This window comes from Anabas testudineus, chromosome 8 (genome assembly GCF_900324465.2).
Source record: "Anabas testudineus chromosome 8, fAnaTes1.2, whole genome shotgun sequence".
Classification (NCBI taxonomy): Eukaryota; Metazoa; Chordata; class Actinopteri; order Anabantiformes; family Anabantidae; genus Anabas; species Anabas testudineus.
Window position 1 is genome coordinate 7,459,304 of NC_046617.1, and position 23,497 is coordinate 7,482,800.

Below are 23,497 nucleotides of genomic sequence, written 5' to 3' on the forward strand. Positions count from 1 at the left end.
CGAAAATCCTCAACTGGTAACTGCCTTTGTGTGAGGTCATAGCTTTAAGTAACATAATCACAGGGGACCTGAGCTGCAGTCAAATACTCTCCCACTGAGATATACACCCCTGTTCTACTTTTTGTCAGCTCAGCTACTTGCTGATGCTGTGTCCCCTACAAATGGAATGAATGAATGTAAAAAGCCCCTATTACTCTATTCATAGAAGAAAATATTATTTTCCACCCTATTTTGCAGATGCCTTTATCCAAAGCAATTTACAAGTGCACATGCACACACCAGGGGGGATGGTGCTCAGTTTCTTCCCCACAACCGTGCACCGGAAGACTCTGGCTTCACTAAATAGTCAAGCTTCTTCTCTGGGAATAAAAATAAATAGCAATTCTTCTACCTGCATTAATTGTGAACTGTCTCCATTCAGCCCAGTTTAGGTGGCGTCTTTCTTCTGTACTGTATCTAACATTAAATTTAGTGCTGCAGCTAGTATAAGAGGGTTGTCTAGAGCAAAATACTGGATCAGCTTTTGGAAAATAAAACCAAGTTTGACTTCCGGTGTAACTCTGCAATATGTCTTTAATCTAAAAAAGATAAATAACAAATTTGTGCTTCAAGAAACATTGTACACAGTTTAAAATAAATGCAAATAAGTCGTTACAGTCATCTTATGGTCGGAACTGTGAAGGACGTCTTGACACGATGTGCCTGTATGCGATCGACACTTTCCATCCATCACGCTTTTGACCTCCAGTGTCTCCACTGTGAACCGAGATGATCAGGAGAACCTCTTCTTCTAATGCTGGCACTTTCAGATAGACATATCTGGTACTTTAGGAACCCATGTGACCATGTCTAACATGCTGAAGAGTGAAGTATACAACCTTTAAAACTCATAATTATGACATATATTTGACATATCTTAATGTATCCAACACATCCCTAGTGTGAAAATAACTCAGTCCCAAATAAAAGATAACAATTTTTTAAAACTCTGAATGTGCAAGTCTTATACAAAGTGAATCCAGATAATTCAGCACACGTGAAACATATCGGTGATCTTTGTCCAAGGACTCTTCAGTCTAGGATGCAGTTTGTGTAGTTTTCAGATCCACTTACTGCTTGACACAGTTATATGTTTGGTTGCGTATTGACAATTCATGCTTCACAGTTTTTCCGCCCTGCAGGGCAGAAAATAATCTCTTCATTGCACAGGACCTCGGGAGTGAAGGGGTGCCACAGCAGCCTGCGAGGGCGCCGTTGAGTCTGTAAGAAACAGGTGGCACTCTGAACCCTCAGTGACGTGGGAGCCAAGGCTTCCCACGCTATTCAGCAGCATCTGAACAGGACAGAAGGGACTTCAAGGGAGGAAGAAATAAGTAACAATCTGGTGAACATGTGGTTGTCCTTTCCAAAGGATCGGGCTTTTGGGTGTTGTTGGCGTTTGGTGTTCTAACTGCCTGGCAGCAAAGGGTCGGAGACGTGCCTCTGGATCTCCAGCATCTCTGTGGAGGTCTCCAAGTGCTCAGGGAGGGAGGGGAAGCGCTGGCTGCCACATAGCAGTCCGGGAGTCTCTTGGATCCCTGACAATTGAAGTGGGGTGATGTCCACACTGGGTAGATGTGGTGGCTCAGTCTCAGGTGACATAGACATAGTGTCGTCAGAGGCCACAGTGAGGTGGATTCCACTGGACAGGGAGTCTTTGGATTTGTGCTTTAAGTCAGATTCTGGACTCTGGTAAGATAAAAAAGGACCAAACATGAATCACACTGGACTAGTTTGATGTGGGGATCCACCCCTCCAATCTTACCAACCATAGAAATAATTCACCAATGTGGGGAATATGGTTGTTTGCTTTTTTTGTGAGTTCTACAAGTCGACTGATACGGGTTTCATATCTGTACAGTACCTACAGTATGTGCCAAGAGAAAGTTAGCTTAGCATAACACAAAGAGCAAACACTCATTATGTTTATTCCAACTAAAACAAAATATGACATCCCATAATCATCAAACCATAGAAGGGGGTTTAAAGAACAATTTTGGGGGTTAAGACTAGGTTTTAGGGTTAGTGTTAGAATTAGGTTTTCGTTAGGGTTAGGGGAAAGCTTAGAATGAGGCAGTTAGTTGTTGTGGTTTGGGTTAGGCAGTACATGTGATTCAAACAGTAGATCAGCATGGCCTACTAACAGGCCTAACAGTAGGGGGTAGGGAATGCATTATGTCAATGAGCCATACAAAAATGTGTATGTGTGTGTGTAAAGTTAAACACAGCACCTGTAGCAGTGAGGCAGGTCTGTCCATCTGTACTGCCTGGATTGGAGGGACAGTGTGGATTGTGGGTGCTCCGGTATTGTACAGGGTGGTGGGGTGAGACGGACGAGGGCTGGGCGACACGGCGCTGTAGGCAGGAGGCACCGGAGCCATCTGCCTCTGGAGGAGCTGCAGGATTACATTGATATCTGCTGTCATACGGGTCTCCAGCCTGGCGGGGATGAAGGGGAGACACCAGTGACCTATTGTAGATGCTGGATTGAACACTTTCTACTATTTTCATACAGTCCTCTCATCTGCTCTTTCAGCTGATGACCACTAGGCTTCTCTCTTGCTCTCCCTGTGCTATGGCCGTCTCCCATACACATGTGAGCAGACAGGAAGTTAAGGAAACACATATTAAGCATATTACTCTGCAGAGGGTTTTCTTCTTTTTTTTTTTTTTTGCTCAACCTCGACCCTATCTTATCTTTATTTGTCCTTCCCTCCTCCAACTCGTGCAATTCACAGCATGAATGTTCCCACACTCACAGCTGCAGATGAAACACAAGCACAGCAGGAGAGGGAGTGAGGAGCTTAAGGAAGCAAAGGTATGACTCAAAAACAAACAGTAGTCACTGAGTCATGGATAATAGTGAAAGGCACTGCCTTGAAGTGCTACCAGCAGCAGGGGGTATAGCTCAGTGGTAGAGCATTTGACTGCAGATCAAGAGGTCCCCGGTTCAAATCCGGGTGCCCCCTACTTTTTGTCGCCTGCATATTATCAGTTCACCTGTTTAACTGCGACTGCAGCAGCTCCAGCCGGGACTCCAACTCGCTGGGCCGGTCTTCAGCACAGGGCGGATGGTGGAAAGTGGCTCTGACTGATGATTGTTGTCGCTGGCTCTCTGAGAACTGGCTGGCTCTGCGGTCTGGCCAGTATCCATAGAGGCCAGACATGCTGATGGGGGCTGCTGCTGTGCACACACACACACACATACAAAAAACAGCCATAAAAATTTTAATTGTCAGTGTAAAATTTTAATATCCCCAGAAGACAATTTGCCTCACAGACAGCAGTCAATAATAGTCAACTCTGGGTTTAGTTTTACTTTATAGGAGGAGATGTTTGAAATATTTTTTGTTATTTTTATTTGTAGATGTTATTTTCTAATGTTTTACATACTGTAGATTCACTAACAGTTGATCTGTGTAAAAAGGTACTTTGTAATCAAACTGTTTTAAATCGTATGTTATATTAATATTTAATCATTTGCAGCCAACTCTTACAGTTTGCAAAACCATAATAACACTTCTTAAACAGTAATATTTTGCTTAATCTGAACCTTTTTAGGTTAGATTAGACATATTTAGTTGCGTTTTATGCAACAAAGATTAAAACCTGGACAGTGGACTTGAATTAAAGTCATTGGATCTTAACTTGGCACCAAGGGTTGGTGCCAAGTTATAAATAAGATCCTACAGCGTTCTAAAGGAGGGAGATTAAGCTCATGATCGCTTCTTCCTGACTTCATTCGAAAGTCATCAAATGGAATACAAATGCTATCTGTGTAAAAATTACATTTTATGAAAGTTAAATTTTATCTAATTGCATAAAATACATTATGTCTCTAACACATCTGGAGAAAAAAGTAAAAAAGACTTGTTTGTTGGAAAAACTGGCTTTATGAAACCTAACTGAAACAATCTTGGTGTCAGGCATTATGATTAGAAAAATGATTCAATGCACCTCTAAATGCTTTAAGGCTGCATTGCTGAAGACTGTACAGACATGACTGATGAAGGAATTGTATGTGGACTTGATCCCAGTCTTTACCAGAGTATGGTGGGCCTCCTGTTGGAAGATAGTCTCTGGTGTCACCTCCGGGGGAGTACAGTTCCCCCTTGCTCTGTCCAGTGGGCTTCATCTCTTCATCACTAGATTGTGAACAGATACTAGCGCTGCTGCAAAGGTCTTCCCAATGGGTGCCCCGGCGGTGGTGCACAATTGCACAGGACTGATCTGGGTAAGAGCCCTCACGGTCCATCCCGTCTTTGACAGCAGATTTACAGAACAGAAAGGAAAAGAAATTATGAAGAGAAATCTAATAGAAACATACAGAAACGTGTTAACCAGCGTCAGCCCTGCCCCTCACTCACTCACCTGGTCGGTTTCGCCGCCGCAAGGAGCTTCTCCGATGCCTCGACCGGCGGTAGCCACATTCAGAGTCTCTGCTCGGGGTTGGCTGGTTTACTCGATCTGCCTGATACATATCAGCTTCAGTAATTCAGAAATACACACCTGATGTCACGCTTAAAGGTCTATCATAAAGAAACAAACATCACTCAAACAATACAAAATATTGATTTGATTTTAATGTTTAATTTCTCTTACAGAAAAACACACACAGTGTTGCAGTACAAATACAGTGTGTGGAATTGCCCTCTGGTGGCACTCACATCTCTCAGGTTGAAGGTGATCTCCAAGTTGTTCCAGAACATGTCAGCGAAATCGGGATACATGTCTAGCACTTCCAGCAGGTCGTCCCTCTGAATCTTGTGAAGGTCACAGTAGGTCAAAGCCCTGACGTCAGCGCTGGACTTCCCTGGTCGTCCATACAGACTGATAGACTCACCAAAGATATCATTCCTTCCTAAACAAACCACAACAAAAGAGAAACATCAAGGTTAAACGTAAATCAATATGTTTGAACAAGTAAAGAACTCACTGCTAGCAAAAGAGCAATTAGTTTACTGACAACATTTTGATGGGTGAATGTGATCCAAAAGAAAAGAAAAACAAAGCACAACAGTGACACCGATCCTCAGCTGTTAATGGCCCCCTCAAACACAGCTGGAAAAGAAATGACCTATGTAGCATGGATGAAAGAGCTGGACCTATTGATGATCAATGCCACTGTGGAATGGAAGTGGAGCCGTGCCCAAACACCTCTGGCAACACACAGAGAGGTGTGTGTGTGTGTGTGTGTGTGTGTGGGGAAGAGACAAGAGGTTCGCAGAACAAACAGAATATTAATACAATCATTCAATTTGTGCTTTTTTGTAGCCATTGTTGAAAAATTTTATACAATTTAGGTTTTGTGGTTAATTGAAATGAGTGTTAAATCATTACTTTAAGTTAATTAATCTAAACTCCAGTTGATAATGACTATAATCACTCCATAGTGTGAGTAAGTGCGGCCTCCATCATGGCTTGAACCTTACCCAATATGGCCACCACCACGTCGTCCTTAAGGATCTCTATAGAGCCTCTGGAAATAAAGTAGAGAGCGGTGAGTATATCGCCACTGTGGACCAGAGTGTCACCTGGCGGTGCGTGGGTGGTCTTGAATCGCATGGCCAGAGCCCGCAGACAGCCTTTGTTGGCACCTCGAAAGGCTTTGCAGTTCTGCAGCAAGGTGCGGTTCAAATGGAGGCAGATGTCAGCTTGCAGGCACTCGGGGAAACCCTTTAAAACCTGCAGGACAACAGAGGGCAAAAGGTGAAATCAAATAAATGTAAAAGAAGCAACACATAGGGATGCAAAAAAGAATGTCAGGGGTTAGAGAAGGAGAGCAATGTGTCAGATTGATTCAGGCGTGGCACGAAGGACAGCAGCTCCAAGTGATTATCTATTCTCACATTGAATTGGCAGGCACTAATGCTGCTCTCTGGCTGCGTCATGCTCTGCTGCTGTCAGCAGGCAGCTCCAAGCCGCAATATGACGCACATCATCACTAAAAAGTGGGTCTCCGAACGTAGCAACCACTGTGGAAACTCTCATGTGCAAGTTTAAATGAGAAAGGAGGCACCCACGGTTGAACGTGGGACCCCTATAAAGCTGTTTATGTTTTTTTGTCCATGTCATTGTTCATCTATTAGTGGGTAGTAAAATATTTTGAGTAGCACAGACCACTCAGACTCCTCTTCTTTATTATTTCAGTTTTTATGCCATTGTATTTGTAATTTATTAAGTTTTAAATTCCATTTTATCCTGTCTATCTTTTATCTTGTGATTTTTATTGATTTTTGAAAATAGAATTCAACGTTATTATTGTTTTTTATTATTAGCCTAGAGATGTATCATAAATTGAGAAATTTACAGTATAAAGAAAAAAAGATGCATGATTATGTCTTCTATCGGTTCCCGCTGAATGTTTAGTATAACTATTGTGCTTTGGGATTATGTTAACAAAAAGATCACATGAGTCACAGGGGGCACCCAGACTTGAACTAGGGACCTCTTGATCTGCAGTCAAATGCTCTACCACTGAGCTATACCCCCACATTCAAATGCAGCTTTTGATGCAAGACATGAACTAGCAAAAGGATTTTTTTTTGTCAGGTCTAAACAAAAAACAAAACAGCAAAAAAACTTCTACTCTACTCATCAACTACAAAACTAACACAGAATGTCACCAGGACTTACAGCATTCATGTCAATGCCATTAGTGTAGGACCAGGCATGTTGGAAGTACTCCTCCAGCCTCTGCCTCAGGCCTCCCGGGATCTGGTGGAATCGTATAAACTCTTTGACCCGCAGCATCTGGGTGTGGTAGCGGGCGGTGCCAGAGTACAGTCTCTGAATAATAGCTGACACGTTCCCAAAGATACTGGCGTACATCAGAGCTGCACAGGAAAGAAACTCAGTATTTTAACATGTTCAGACTATGACAAGTGTAAGAGAATTCAGATTTGACACTACTCACAGCCAATCAGCATCACGCAAATGGAGAAGATCTTCTCTGGGTTGGTGTTGGGTGAGACGTTCCCAAAACCAACACTGGTCAGGCTGCTGAAGGTGAAGTACAGGGCGGTAACATACTTGTCCTTGATGGAGGGGCCTGAGGTTATGTCACTGTCATTGTACTGTTTACCAATCTGGTCAGCCAGGTTGTCCAACCAGCCAATCTTCATGCCTCCGATGCGGGAAGAGCCATTGCGCTCTACATTGCCGATGGCGTACCAGATACATGCCAGCCAATGAGCAATGAGGGCAAAGGTGCACATGAGAAGGAACAGAACGGCTGCTCCATACTCTGAGTAACGGTCCAACTTCCTGGCCACTCGCACCAACCTCAGTAGTCTGGCTGTTTTAAGTAATCCGATCAGAGTAGTCGTCTGCGGCTGGAGGATGGAGGCAGCCTTAATATTAGTGACTGTCAACATTAGCAAGCCTTTGTGCAACATTAAAAAAAGCAGTGACATATCCTTATTATAATAGATAAATAAAACTTGTATGGTAAGTGTTAGCATGCAATGAAGTGACATCTAAAATGTTATAACACTTGAGCAAAACCCAAACTTACAAATAAACAGTTTGATGACCAGAGACTCAGCTCTACACCTCTACATCTCACAAATTAAAATCTTGCAAGCTGAGTTTGTGAAACACCATAATAAACTAACCAATTAGTGAACTATTATTTCTTTCTCACCTCCTCTGAATTGGAGCGGAATATGAGCAAGTCAAAGGGGATGGCGGCCACGATGTCGATGAGGAACCAGCCCTTGAAGTAGTGCTGTGCGATGCGTCCTGGGTGACTGACCACCTCATCGTTGTGGTTGACGTAGGTGGTCCTGAAGTTGATGAGGATGTCCACGATGAACATGACGTCCACAACCAGGTCCACCACGTTGAGCGGGTTGCAGGTGTAGCCGCATTTTCTCCTCCGCTCCTCCTCCACCTCATTGAGCAGGAAGGCAGCCGAGTATGGCGTGAAGATGGCGGTATAGATGACTAGCAGCAGGATGACCCAGTCCCACACCGCTTTGAAGGGGCTGTAGTGAAGGATGGTGTATCTGTGGATGCGTGGGGCCTGAAGCTTGTACTCTGGCAGCACATCAGCACCAAGGGACAACACCTGAGGACAACAGGAAAGGTCAGAGAAGATGTTAGTGCTTAGTTAGTTTTATTAGGAGTGAATTAAAAATAGGTTAATTCATGAAACCTATTTTTCAGAAAGGACAAAAGAGTCTTAGGTTAGGTTTGTCCATTATTTGTTAAGAGATGAGAATATTAAAATGCACAGTGCTTTGGCAAACACATCGAGGATATATGAGGATAGAATTTAATTTTTATGTATTGTACCCCACATAAACAGTACAGTTATTTTATTATATTAAATCACCAGTAAAGATGTAAGAATATGTGTCATTTGAATGTGTTGTTAATGCAAACTCTTGTTGCAGCTGCTTCATCCATCAAAAAATGTTTTGAGCTGCAGAAAGCAGGAAATGTTGACTTATCATCAGCAGCAGTAATTCGCTTTACAATAGATTAAATGTTGGTCTAAATCAATATAGACACTGGACCACATCCCCAAATTTAAAAGCAATGTCTGACAGATAAACACATTTCATGCAAACCTGTACAAAAGCATAAAACAGAACAAATTAGGCACTTATATGTAACAAACAAAACATGTATTTCGTGTTACTTAGCATGAAGTAACACAAATGTCCTGATTACCTCCAGAATATTCACAATGAAAATAGCTGCATATTTGAGTAGAGAAAATATTTGGTGATGTCACACCATGTCAGGACCCTAAGCACAACACACTCAGTCCATTTATAGTGTACGCTAAATCTTTAGTGTAGCAAGAAGAACAGAAACATCTCCTGCTTTAACTGAGGCAAAATAAACCAATATGCAAAACTCCACTAACTTACTGACTGACCCTGAACAGGCAAACCAACATACAACTGTAAGATAACAGTGATGTAGTCAGAAAGGCAAGGTTTATTAAGATCTCACTGACCGGTACCACAACAAGAGCTTCCATATCCAGGTTCTCATCCTGGTGTCGACCGCAGCAACAGAGGAGGAGGCTCCTCCACACCGTCCTCAGTCCAACCTGCCTGTTGTGCAGCAGCCATCGCCTCCCCTGCATCACTTTATTGCAGTAAAACCACAGACTTAGACACAAACTCCACTCTGACAGAATCTCTTTATAGACCTCTTCGCTCCACAGGCACTCCTCTACGTCAAAGCTCTAACTGCTCTTTTAAGGAGACCACTTTAGCTTTACCTGCCTTTGTCCCACCACGTGATCCTGTTTTGTCCATTTGACCTCTCCTACTAATGCTCTAGTCAATTGTAGGCCAGAAAAAGAGCTGGCATCGATTACATGCCACACAGAGTGATTTTTGTTAATTCTTGTTAACTACAAAGTCAGAACTCTGTCAGTTGTTAGACCCTCATATGCATTATAGTTTGTACAATTATGGTCATAGTCACAATGATAAAAGAAGCCAGACTTTTATGACAAACATCTATTTAGACTATAAATGCCAAAATGCTGCCTCTTTCCAATTTCCCATCTAAGATGAAAACAGTGACTAAAAATAGTTCTACTTTTAAAAGCTACTAAATTTCTACTTGGTCATATTTGGTGAAAAATAAATAAATAAAAATGACGTTCACATCTTCACTGGAAATAACCAAGGCTTGTATATTTATCCATAACTGTGGCTGGTTTCAGCCCCATAAATCTGTAAATCAACCAGACAGTGTACAATATTGAGAAACGAGGAAAAGGTGGAAAACCACTCAGGAGTCACTGAATTATTATCACACAACAACCTGTGGCTCTCATTTGTGTGTCAGCAACTGAGCACGAACAGATGAGAACAGCAATGAGAATGTAAACACACGAGCAAAGGTTCACTCATCCAAGAAATTTTAAGTTATTGATGTTGGGCACAGTTCTGTTTCGTGATGACGACCAGAGAGCAACTACCAACACTAGTTTGCACGCAACAGTCACAACTCTGACATTGCAAAAGGGAAGCTTAAATATTAAACAGCATAGAATAACATTCACCAGTGTCCAATTTATAAAATTGCCACTTTATGTGCATTAGTAGAAAATCATAAGAATAGTGTTGTTTATTGACTATGAAAAGAAAAAGGTATCTCTCCCTTTGAGTGAAGTTACAATGCAAAGTGCACACTCCTTCATGTATAACTTATTATATGCATTTTTCTGCAGTTATCTTTGTTTCTTTTGACAAATTAGACTTTTCAGTTTTATTCTTCTTCGTCTTATTTCACTTATTCCGCTATACACCTAAGAGCAACACCCATTCTGTGCTTACAAACCTCTTCGGTAAACTTTAAGCAAGAACAACTCAAAGTTAAAATGCTGACAGAGCAATTGTCCATAAACATGACCTTAGCAAGGTGACACTGCAGGGGTTCAATATGGATAAAGCTGCCGACGTTCACCTGTGTAGTTACGGTGAGGAAGCAGGAAGGCGAGGTGGAAGATGAAGACACAAGGAGAGGATGTACAAACAGGGAAATGACGAGTTTAACAAGCACATTGCAAAGTACTCACGGGCTGAAGTTTCTGCTTGAAGCTCATGCTGACGCATACGACAGGGTAAACAGTAGGAGAAAACTAAGACTAAGAGAGAGGGTGGGAGGAGGCAACCTCAGTCCATCCATCTATATCTCCCTCCCTCATCCTCCCTGACTGTAGCCCAGCCCTCACTGGGAGATCCTCTCACAATCATAAAAGATATCTACAGCTCCGTGAATGACAGCTCCTCCTCCTCGGCTGGTGCTCAACAACTGGTAATGACATAGGCTTGACGTACTTTTTTAACCACGACTGTAGTATTTATCGCACATTTATTTCACAGAATTTTAATTAAACATGCGCGAGGACAGTTAGTTAGAATAATCTTTTTAATAGAAATGGCTGCTTTAGAATAAAGACTTTAATCAAATCTCTTATTAGCATGTCTGGAGTGAAGTTCGTTGTAAAAATGAGCCTGGTTCCATACTGCACACATCAAATGAAATCACGAAAACATGAAATCACTGTCCTAACTTGTAAAACTACAGCACATCAAGACTTTGTTCCCGGTTCACACATTCAAAGCCAGGGGGCACCAGCATTCTTTCACTTTCCCAAAAACACACACACACACACACACACACACACACACACACACACACACACACACACACACACACACACAGCACACACACACACACACACACACACACACAATGCTAGCTGTCGTGTACTGGGGCTTTTCTACAGTAATGTGTCTCTTACAAGCTACAGTCTAGTCAGTCACACTGTGTGCTTCATGTTATGCAGACAAATCAATATGAACAAAGATCAATGGCAACCTTCATTTCCCTTTTTGTAAGGTGCCAGTCGAAATCCAATTATAAAGACGAGAAAACTTTTATTTCACAATGTAGCATAAGAAAAGCAACGCTAGTAAGTAACCAACATGATAATTCTTTAGAAAATGTGTATGGGCTTCGCTGCTCGACCTCTAATATAAAGTTCCAGCATAGTACCAGTAATAATTACTGCGACTTTAAATCTGACCTGAAGGACTTGACGTTTACCTTTGACCCCACTTCTAAATACTATGTACTAATGCTGGCACAAGATGGGCACTGCAGCGTGATTTAGAGGGCGGCTGGAGGTTACACAAAGAGCAAGCCCTCTGCTTCCATTAGCTCCAGAGGCCAAGGTCACAGGCAGCGTCAAGCCAACGAGCGCCGCTCAATACCTCATTGCTGCCGCCCTTTTTACTCGCTTTCATAACTACATCTCACCAGAACCCCACTGCACTCCCCCAGACAACTTCACAGACAGTCTGTAATCCCCCTCACACACCCACACAGTCCCTGGTAGCTTCGCTGCAGAGTTTCCATCTGCCATTAGATACAGCAGATAGATAGATTCAACAATACTTCAGACTGTCAGTAAAACAATGGCAAGTAGGTAGATCCAAGCCAAAGAACAAGCAGAGACAACACCAAGTCTACTGAAAACTAAAAAGATGTGTTTTTACTACTCAACTTACACATGTATGGTGTAAGTTACATTAAGAATTCGCTTTACAGTAAATTACGAGTTATCTTGTGTCCACTAGTTAAACTTTTGAAATGACTAATATCTGGATATTCATATATTTCAATAAAGAACTTTTTTACAAGGTGTGATAAAAAATAAAAAAATCACACTAAAACATGTTAGAGATGCAGAAAAAAAAACAGGATTTACCTGGAAAAAAAGAGATTTTCAATTTTTATCACATCTGAAGCCAAATATAGGACCACTGAAAAGCTGAAAACAAGTGAAAATATCTGAGCTAAAAATGTATTAATCATTATTTTATCACCTTTATTGTCAAGTAGTACATGGAAGACCCGAGGAAGATCGTGTGTGGTCTCTAAACGGATGACGCATCAGAGGCAGATAGCAGTAATGAACGCACTCTGCCTTCCAACAGAAACATAACAAAACGTATCACGAACCCTGCTGAGCAGCAGACAAACACACCGCTGCAGCATTAACACAGAGGAACGTTAACTTTTTCTTCAAACTTGTACATGACGTCAGCGGACTCAAGATAACAAGCGATCCGCCAGGCTGTTCAGATGGCCTTCTGTTGGTCCAGTCTTTTTTTTTTCTTTCCAGGGCCACATTGCTTCCACATTGTACAGTGATTCACAGCCGGCTGTCGATACCACTCTGCCTCCTGCTGTGAAGAAGTGAGATCTCAACACTACCACCAAGGCATCATTCAGTCACAAAGCAGTCATATATATAATAGTACTGTGCAAATAGCATTCTACTAAAAGTCCCATGAGAGAAGGCACCCAGAGAACTCATACCTTCACCGTGCCGTGCCTTTTATTATCTAAAGCCAATGCCAGCTGTCGTTAGCCCAAATGTGTGGTACATCCTGTTAACAGAGCCACACATAAATGGATAAGTAGTGTAATTCAGCAAAATGGGATTTGGTTGCATTGCACAGTGTGCTGAAGAGTTCTGGCAGATTAATGCATGTACACCTGAACAGAGGCGCTCCACGTTTGACATCAGTCTTGAAGATTATCAGACAACCCGCTCCTTGTAAAATGAACCAACCACAAAGTGCTTTACAGATGTCTATGTGATCACTTGTTCCTCATGGCTCAGTATTTCACACTGAAGTCCATGAACACAGATATCAGATAACCTGCTCTCTGCAAGAAACAAATAGATGTGGCCAAAAACACAACCTATCCAGAAAGACAGCCAGCTAAACATTGTAGAAACCCCAGAGATAAACTGGGTTAATGTGATATTACAGAACACACCGTTTTTTATGTGCTACTTTGAGTTTTATGAAAACAGGAACTCTGCAAACAGAAGGATCTTCTGAAATTAAACCTCATCTAGGAACCATCCTGAATCTGAATTATGTCAGAATTTTATGTCTGTCCTTCAAGCTCGTATTGTAGTATTTTTCCGTTGTGGTCCTTCTCTCCGCTCTCGTGTGAGAGATAATGGTGCTCCACAATGTGCACAGGGACACCATAGTGTGATGACAGGTGGCTGATGAGCGTGTTCTGCTGCTGGTGCCATAGTTGTCACACCTCAGGTGAGATTATTCTTTCACACTTTCACCCTGTGACTGCAGATGTCTTTTAGCATCTCCAGCGAACCAGAAGCAAATACCTTTTATAGACTTCATTGTCTGAACTATATGTGTGCAGACACCATGAGTGGAGGTGACGTCGCCAAGAGATCAACTAGAATAATGGTCAACGACCCGAACGAGATGACCGGAGGAGAAACATGACTTACATAAAAAAAAAAACAAGGGAAAATTGCAGTGTATCTTTGAATTGGGCAGTTTATAGAAACACACGTGCTGTAGTTTCAGCTTTCCTTTTCCACTACACTCCATACTTGCTAGTCATCTTATGGGTGCAGGCATATCCAAGCAATAGGACGTAAACATTGGTCTTTTTCATTCAAGCCATGAGTCTAATTAAATTTTCACACAGCGATTCAGGTGGTAGCCAACAACAAGGAATGTGGCATTTGTGATCAGAAAGTGATTGAAGTGAAAAGAGAAGTCAGACAGAAGTCGTTGTCACTTTTTTCCCCTGTGATGATAAAAGATTGATCCTACCTGTGTGACCTGAGTGACTTTCTCTGTGACGTTCTGTGTTCGGTCTTTAATCTTGCTAGGCGCAATGATTTCAATCTCGGTGGGTGAAGGAGGTCTCATCCGGTCGGAGCCGAAGGTCAGTGTAACCTGAGGGATGCGACCGATCGCCCTATGTCTCATCAGGTCTGAGTCTGATGTGGAGTTCAGAGCGCTGGGCTTTAGATCTACAGGAGAGGGGCAACATAGGCAATTAAAGGGAAATGTGTGGACTGAAGCATGCAGATAACAAATACAGTATAGATGTAATTAGGTACTAATTATTTTTATGAGGACAGACTGCATTTCCCCTCAGCCTCAAAGACACAGATGGACATAAAGATACGGTGAAATGTGACAGACAGTGAGAGAGTCCAGAGTATCAACGCAACCTGCATCCTGCACAAAAAAACATAGAGTCCTCACAAAGTATTTCCCCCGGGAGAAGAGGAGGCCAGATGTGCGGTGATTTGCAATTTTAACTCAGGTCCTCACACGCATGCACAATCACACGCACGTGTACCGACAGAGGGATTGATTAGTGTGTCTCTGCTGAAAGAAAAATCCGGCAGCTCCACGTGCACACAACAGTGCTTACTCTGCTATGGGTGCTGTCGCTCTATTACAGTGAACTATGGTGGTAATCAGCTGCTTGCAGTTTTTTGTCATTTTATTTGATTAGTGTTTATGTGTTATAACAAATACGCGTTCTTATTGGCCGGCAGGTGTCCACTAAGATCAAGTAAATGTCAATTTACATGATCACTAAGCATTAATTCAAGTCCATGATGGCATCCAACTCAGACACTCACTGCTGTTGGTTAGGGGGTCCCCACTCCATTCAGCCCTCATGCCATCTATGTCATCCAGGGACGAGGCACGTCGAAGGCTGCGCACACTGTCCCGTGAACAGCTCCGAGGTAACGAGAAGGCAACTCCAGGGTCCAACCGGTCGGTCAGAAGTGAGCGTCTCTTGGTGGAGGGCTGGGCTGGAGGAGAGGGGGGATCCAGGTCCTGCTCTATCAGAGCCTCTGTCTCCGACTGCATGCAGCTCTCTTTGGATGGAATCCGAAACTCTTTCAATGGGACTTCCTCGCTGTTTGGCTGTCAAGCAAAAAAAACAAAACAAAAATTAAATCCTAATTACACCAGTATACGTAATACAGTATTTTCTGTTTCATTGTTTTATTTTCTGAATGTCTTATTTGCTTATCTACTTGAAACAGAAAGTAGACCTGTAACAGACACCAATATCTCAACCCTGCCAAAGAATTTTAAACGTGACTTATCCTGGTTTGGTAAACGCAGTGTCAGGTATGGATACTGTCAGGAAGTAGTTTTACATAAGTAGAGATTCATCTAAACAGAACAGACAAATATGATCTCCTTTCTCTTGAATTTACTGACTTCTGAGTGAAATAGTACGTTTTAGTCCCATATTGTAGATTACCAACATGTGACTGTGCAGACTGTATATTTCAATTATTGTTTCAAATATAAAAACCCCACACCAACATAGGGTTTTGGTGCCACTACATGATTTGAGTATTATTTGTTTTTTTGTTAAGTGTCAGTGTAGAGGCTGTACGAGCAGTTTGTTTTGTGAGTGAGCTGAAAAATGTATTCAGTGCATGAACAGAGCATTATTATTATTTTTTGCACAGGGTTCAGAACCTGCAGCCACATTGTGCATTGTTCGATCTCTTGCCTGTGTGTGTGTGTGTGTGTGCTCTGTGTGTGTGTGCACACCACCTCACCTGCAGATAGTCCACAACCACTCCTTCAAACTGATCTTTGGAAAGTGAAGGTCGTCTCATTGAACGCAGCACCGGCAACCTCATCTTCAGCCTGCGGTTCTGACCTGAGGTAGAAGAGAGAGAAGAATTATTTTATTACCAACAATATATGTGAAGTTATATCTGTGATATACACTTGTATATCTGGATCAGGGTTTGGCTGCATTTTACTGAGGTAAGTGAGTTAATTGGTAAATTCTACTATGTTCATGGCTAAACACTAACACCACGTTTAGTTTAATTACTAATGAACCTAAATATGTTTCATATTTTCAAAGATTAAAACAAATGTCAAAGTCTTTACAGTAAATCCATCCTTGGATCACTCTCTGCTTGAGGCTTGATTTTTTGAGAGAAGGATCCGTCAACTCCTGAAAGTCGAGGATGAACATGATGACGAGGCCCTCCTCGTTCTTTACGGGGATGATGTCCACCAGGCAGGGTCTGCAGGTCCCTTTAGACACAGACATCAAAAGGAAAGCTGAAAACCTCGATTTGAACCTATGACCTCTATGTTCTTTGACGGTGCCATACCTCCCCACCCCCACCCCCCGCACCACACACACCCACTACGGCTGTCACGGCTGTCTGATCTTTATTTATGATGCCATGCTTTTAAGAGAGGCTAGTGGGGGAGGAAGCCACAGGGGGGAGCGAAAGAAATGCTGAGAGAATTGGAGGGGAAAAAGGAGGAACACTAAAGGCTAAATGAGCAACACTTCCGTCAGGTCTAACTTCACACTGCAATCAGTGTGGTATAAAAATAGAACTGAGCGATAGGGCAAATCAGACATACGCACACTCACACACACACACAGAAACATACATCTAACCACACTTGAGTGCCTGCATTCAGTCCCATTCACACATCTAGCCTGTGAAACCTCTGACAAACACTTCTTCTGGATGTAAAGAGAAGCCTGTGAGAGTTGCACAGCCGATCTGAATCGCTTTATCAACTTGCTCAAAAATCTTTCTGCCTGTTCACAGTACAGGGCTCAGTAGGAAGCGGGAGACAAAACAAATAGATGCTTAGCTGATTTGAGCTGGCAGGCTGATTGCATTTCCATGACAACAGCTCTCTACGCTGCACGCCTCATGCCCAAATGTCCAAAGTAACAAAAGACGTGTGTGTGTGTGTGTGTATGTATCATGTATGTGTATGTCTGTCTGTAGACAGTAAATGTGTTTGGGTTTACGGTGGGTTACTGTGATCATCCAGAGTCATTTATGTTTGTGCCAGCAGTGAAGGATAATTAAGTGAGAAAGGAATTCAAAGGTGAGAGACATCAACAGAGCAAAATGCAGTCAACACAGGTCAGCCTCCAACTGGTAGCAGCATTAAGCTTAAATCAAAAAGTGAAGAAGCAATGAAGCTTTAAAAAGAGAAAAAAGCTCACTGCAATGAACTGTGGATTAAAAGTTTAAACGTCAACGTCAGTAAACTATTGCTTTGTATTTTCAGTTTAAATAAAACCATGATTAAAATTCTGTGTGCAGATAATGTTTCTAGAAATCTGTGTTTTGCAGAGGTGAATAAAGGTAGAGGAGAGAAATCACGGTAAAGGTGATGCAGGAGGGAGGGGAGGGGAGGAGGTTACAGCAAATCAACATGTAGTACAAGTACAAGAGAAGCAAATAAAATGTGCATTGATAGGAAGGAAGAGATTAGGAAAATGATGCTGTGACAAGAACTCACAGTGTGATTTAAAACCTGATTACAAAACCCTGAGCTGGCTGTGATGACTGATCACAGAGAGTTTACTGTGTATCTGAGATTTCATTTCAATCTGAGAACGTTTAGTCAGGAACTCTGAAAGCGGCTGTGCAGCCTGAACTTATTCACACCAGAAATGTTACGGGGAACACATTTAAAGGCTCCTGTCTTACCTTCCTTAGAGTAGTAGAGAATCTCTACCTTGCGTTCCTCTGAGCCAAGCAGGGCCTGTGCCAGTTGGGCCAGGGCGCTCTTCATGGTGCCGGGTCCCACCAAAAACTGGCACGTGCAGGGTTGCTGCATTATTTCTGCCCTGGTGAAGCCAAACAACTGGCAGAAGCCTTCGTTGCAGTAGATGATGCCACAGTTCTTCATCTGGGCATTGGCGATCAGAAACTTACGACCTGACAGGAAAGGAGGAATCCAGCTTTATTTTATAGCTCCACAAACTTTTTATGCTCTTCTATGGAAAAACTATATGAATCTTTAGCATAATATTTAATTAGTTGGTGGAATGTCGTCATAATTGTTTTATACTTTGCTTTCTACAGTATTTGCTGCCTGGGTAAAGTAATCCCATTTGATCCAGCTAGTGACCAAAACTTTTAATTTTCCTTATTGCATTTGACCATTTTAAGTAATTAGACTGTTTAAGGTTTAATCAAATAAGCTTAAGTACAGGCTTCAAAATCCTCTGCATGGCTTTGTACCTGATTAGGTGTCCCGTTATAATGAACAACTCTTCCTCTTCTTCACTCAGCAATCAGCTGAAGTGGAAATAATGCAGTCCACCTTTCCATGGTGCTAATCGTATTAGCATCACAATTTCTCCCAGGGGACCGAGGAGGAGCAGGTGGGCATTTTAACATAAGAACCTCTGTGGCGTCACTCCTGCTCTCACGTCACCTTTGGGAATTTATAGGCAGTTGACTTCTGTCCAAATTAGAGCCTGTTTCCAATATTCTTATCCACGTACATTGTGTAACTCGCTATTATTCTGATTAATTGTTGTCCCTATATGCTGTGTAGTTACTTTTCTGTGTTTAACATTTTGTGAAAATGTGATTTAATGCAATTTATGTATGCAATGTATTTGGGTAATTACCTCCAACCAAAATTTAAGTTTTTATTAATACCAGCTCATGAATAAAATACTTTTAGGAGTGGACTGACCATCATTACTCTCATCGTGTGAGAATCACTGTGGCTGAACAGTGTCAGGTCAAAACGATGATGAGAGTCTCCAAGTTACTCGGGGATTATAAAATCTTTAGTTTTAGTAATTCCTGTCTCATATACCATCCAGTGCCTGTTACTGCTGATTGTAACGTACGGCCACTGAGCCAAAAACACTGTCCACCATGAAGTGAATTAGGGCAGGTTTGTTCGAAGGCTGCTAATGGGAGAGTTCAATGAGGTGAATGAAGGCACATACATAACCTCGCACCCTGTGACTGGCCCTTTTATTATCCTGTGGTGGAACTGGGTTAAACAGCTCTCACTGTTTGTCCGCACACATGAGAGGAGGGGACTCTTCTCTCAGTCTCTCCCTTTAAAGTAAATGGGTGAGCTCCACTGGTGGAAAGCACATCCTGTCCAAAGTCGTTATCTGGGGCTCAAAGCGGAAACACTGATCGTCACACCGTTGCTAAGCAGCACTACTGTGGCACGTGCGCTCACCTGGTCGTGCACTTGGTTGAGCGTGCACACATTTGGGGACATACAGTAGAGGCTTTACATAACAGAGCTTTCTCGAAGGAGCTTCACCGATTCAAGCTGTGGCCTCAGATCAAATCAGCAATCAAACTATTTTGTCATGTCGGGTCAGTGTTCGAGTTATTTTCAGTCTTCACGCTGTGCACACTAAGAAGTTCACTTAGGAAACGGGGAAACGTACCAAGACTAAAATAAATGGACTAAAATTGATGAAATTTGGGAAAAGGGAGATGAAAATGAAGCTTTTGTCAAAAGAAGACAGGCGATGCAACATCTGTGTTGTATCACAGCCCTCACTGGCTGCTTGTGCAGCCTGTGGAATATATGAGCTAATGGAACATAATGTAAAGCATCCAGTGAGCACTCACAAACAAACAAACATGCATGCAGGTACAATAACCCTCAAAGATAAAAGGAGCAGCAGGCGTCCATCACACAAGATATTTTAGTGACACACAAAAGAAAATCAGTCCGCCACCTGTTTAGAAACAACATTCAAATTTAAAAAAATCTAAAACAACTCTACCTGTGATCACACAATATTATTATATCTTTAATTAATACAAGAAATGTACAAACGAAATTACAAGTTGCTACCAATGAAGCATGGTTTTATCCTATTTTGTGTAAAAGTACATCCAACCCTGTACCATATGTGCTCTATTATAACAACTCATTTCTCAGAGACTGGGAACATTATTACTCAGTTTTTCTACAAAGGGAAGCAAAAAGTAAACTGACCTCCCTATTTTATTTGAACACCTGTTCAAGGATACAACTTTATCATACAAGTAAAACATTAGACCTTTAATTAAGCACTGTCAAAATGACCTAACTTGGCTGGGCAGGTGAAAAAACACACAGCAACATTTTCAGTTGTTTTATAATCAGCATGACGGAGGTAAACTCTGTGTCCCCACTTTGACAGCACCACATGGTCATTTCATGTGCACTTACTTTGCTCGTCGAATTTCCTGATGATAGTGTCCAGGTAGGTGTTCTGGAGAGCAACATGACCGCGTCTCACTGGCATCTTGGTGCTGAGATAAAAGACTTCTCCGACACATGAACCTTACAATTATCTGATGAATAAAAAACAAACAAAACAGATATTCAGAGATCTCAGTGCGCCGCCACTGAAGAAAACGGTCTGCTGCCAGCCGGAGGACGCAGCTGATGGTGAGGGATGAAGAGCTGGAGAAGGATGGAGAGGGGGGCTGGTTGCCAGGGCGATGGCAGATGCGGGATGTTGCACGCTGATAATATATAAAAAAAAAGTAGACTGGGGTGCTACAAAAGCACAAGCAGCACAACTTAACCTAGAAAAAGAAAACACTCCGGTTCAGAGTCCGCTACTCAGTGATGGAACCAGTTTGAGGAGAAGTTGTGGAGAAAAGCTGGAGAGAGCTGGATCCGTCACTTTGTTTTATAATTGCAGCTTCCTCCCTCACGTTTGGACACTGCACGATAAGGACGACAGACAAGAGGCTCCGGTGAGCTGGGTTCACTCCACTCCCCTCCCACCGCCACCCCCGACCCAGCGTCAATCCAGCCCGAGTGAGGCGAGAAGAAAACGGAAGTGAGCTTTAATTTCTGTTACACAATAAAGAGTCCGCACGGTTTTCTGTAAATGCAGATGTGTGACAGGGGAGATTGATCTGATCTGCTCTCTGTCAGTGTCAGATCATGATTATGTGGTCCACAACACCATAAGCAGAACTTCAGGCTTCAGCTGCGAATTTCAAAATAAAACACAGGCATTAACAAATGATTTTCTCTTTCTCCAAACTTAAAAGGTTTTCAACCTGAAATGTGTCACCTGTTTTCTTTTATAATATATAAATATAATCCTTAAATTTGAACATTTAGAGATGACATTTCTGCAAAGTGGCTGATGTGAATGACAGTACTGAGCCCATTGTTGGAATTAACGAGAACACTTATTTTAGATAATCTAAACATTTGTTACTGCAGTAACAAACCGTATAATTCAATATAACTTCAATTCATTGAAGTTAGTTGTTTATTCATAGCTACAACCTCTCATTTAAAAAACAAAGTTAAACTGTTTTAAAGTAGCATTAAAAAGAAAAGACTTAATGTCTCAAACAACTTTAAATTTCAGTTTTACATCCATTTTTCATTTTAGAATATGAAGAATACATCCTGAACTGTACACTAAACAAAGCACATTTAAGGATTACAGCCAAGCAAAGAACATATTTCATGGGCACTGACTTGAAACTGTAGTACTTTTCAAGGTATGTTTCTTAATAAGAGGGGTGTTTTATTTTGAAAAGAAAGTCCTCTCCTGTTAATTGTATTGTTGATAACTTAACAGTGGTCTGACACTGACAGTGTGCAGACCCTCATCTGTCTCCTCTGTTTCACTTGACATCACAAGTCTCTGTGCCCAAAATAGTAATACTCTCTTTCTCTGCGGCTGCCATCACACTTCTAGATTATTATATGAATCTATAGCTATGATAAGCTTTGAATTGGCACTCTTGTGCAGTGCGGTTGCGTGCATGTGTGGTGTCATGTCCCTATTCAGAAAATAAACATTTTTTTGGTTTGTATGTTAAAGCAGCTTCCTCTTTGTGTGTTAGATACGATCTACTTTCAGTTGGACAAAAGGAAGCCCTGGGACTCTGTGAGCACAGAGCAGGTCAACGGTGTGATGACCTGGATAAATTCCACTAAAGCATAAACACAGCTGTCAAAACACAAAGAGTCAAAAATGAAAAAGGAAAACAAAATATGGTTGTAAAGTGCGGAGAGGAGACTAGGTGTTCTGGTTTGTACAAGAATAACACTGAGACATGTGGATTTTATTGAGGCGTAGATATGTAAACTGCACCGGACTGCAAATGTGATAAATTCAGAAGAAACTAAATCAAAAATGACTTGTGGTTCAACTTTGATGACTTGCGGTTTCACATGGGCTTCAGCTTGCAGGGCTTTAATCTGCTCCCTGAGCCCAAAGAGGGGGCACTTGTTTAGCTGGCGCAGCAGTGTTTTCAGACACAGAGCAGACATTCATGCCAGAGTAAATGTCACCTGGAGAGGCTGCGCGTGACTTCTTGACACACACTGATCTGTGTTAGTTTTGTTTGGGGAACTGCCACAGAAGAGTTTCATTGACCAGCTGAGGATGAGCATTGTTTACTGCTGAGTATTTACAGATCTGTCTCTTGCTTTATGCTCAAACTTACAATATTTCCAGAATCGTCGTATATCACCACCGCCACTAGAAACACTAGATATGTAATTAGCAGCCAAAGTCCTTTTACTGAACTACTCCAAACCCTCTGAGTGTGAGCATGGTGGATCAGGGTGTTTAAAGATCAGAGGAAAAGTAGCTTTATGGTATGGCAGATGGGCCGAGGCAGTTGCTCTGTGTTTTGTCTCAATGGCCCCGATGAAATGAGGGCTAAAATTAACCAAGGAGCACACACATGCCTTCTCGTGACCCTTTAGTGTGAGCATCAAGTAAGACTGCAATGTGAAAGAGAAAGAGCGTCGTGCACAGAGAGCAACACTTGATATGTGTTTGCAACACGTGCAGCACAACAAATAAAATAACGTTTAAAACCTTGTCAAGTTGTTCTGTAGTTAGTTATCGCAGCAATTTGGACATAAATAATATGAGAATTACACTATTTTCCGTGGACTTGGTGATAGGTTTTTAGGTTTCTGCATCCTGGGTCAGGGATATTGCACACTTGTCATTTGTAATAAAACAAGACTGTTTTGCTGTGTGTATTCATGTTTTCTATAGCTTACATGACAGCTGTTGTCACCTCGCATTCGTCGCGCGAAGATAATGAGCTCAAAAATGCCCATCTCTGTCACCTTCCCGATCCTGCTGTAACAGGTCTCGACGGGAAAAGAATGCAGGCCAGACGTCAAGGCCTGCACCCCTCACCGCCTGAGAGCTTTATCTGCCTGGAAGTCCTTCAGCTCAGGGTCGCCTTCAGTGCAGACCTGAGACCCTCCATTCCTCTGATAAAAGCTGGACAAAACAGATACATACTGTACTTCACACACACTCAGTTACT

At 42.1% G+C, this 23,497-nt stretch overlaps 1 protein-coding gene and 2 non-coding genes across 3 annotated transcripts; 1 reads left to right on the forward strand and 2 right to left on the reverse strand.

The window, feature by feature from the left end:
* Window positions 1-969: 969 nt before the first annotated feature.
* kcnh6a (potassium voltage-gated channel, subfamily H (eag-related), member 6a) lies at window positions 970-20,469 on the reverse strand. The gene is made up of 16 exons (XM_026363955.1): window positions 20,394-20,469; window positions 17,894-18,124; window positions 16,308-16,457; window positions 15,965-16,068; window positions 15,020-15,311; window positions 14,193-14,395; window positions 7,685-8,110; window positions 6,956-7,373; window positions 6,676-6,875; window positions 5,472-5,724; window positions 4,707-4,900; window positions 4,411-4,510; window positions 4,084-4,299; window positions 3,040-3,223; window positions 2,271-2,478; window positions 970-1,728 (listed from the first exon to the last, which is right to left on the reverse strand). The coding sequence occupies exons 1-16, from the start codon at window positions 20,467-20,469 to the stop codon at window positions 1,447-1,449; spliced, it is 3,537 nt and encodes a 1,178-aa protein (XP_026219740.1). The 3' UTR covers window positions 970-1,446.
* Window positions 2,937-3,008, forward strand: trnac-gca. Its single transcript has one exon. It is a non-coding gene; the product is annotated as a tRNA-Cys (tRNA).
* On the reverse strand, window positions 6,460-6,531 carry trnac-gca. The gene has a single exon. It is a non-coding gene; the product is annotated as a tRNA-Cys (tRNA).
* Window positions 20,470-23,497: the final 3,028 nt, after the last annotated feature.

What these genes read in the sequence shown, in the direction of transcription:
- kcnh6a (XM_026363955.1), bottom strand. Translation starts at nt 20,469, where the DNA reads ATGCCAGTGAGACGCGGTCATGTTGCTCTCCAGAACACCTACCTGGAC. An exon ending in CAGGAAATTCGACGAGCAAA is followed by an intron (nt 18,125 to 20,393) that starts GTAAGTGCACAT and finishes CTTTCCTGTCAG; the next exon opens with GTCGTAAGTTTCTGATCGCC. An exon ending in CGTGGTGGTGGCCATATTGG is followed by an intron (nt 4,901 to 5,471) that starts GTAAGGTTCAAG and finishes TGGTTTGTTTAG; the next exon opens with GAAGGAATGATATCTTTGGT.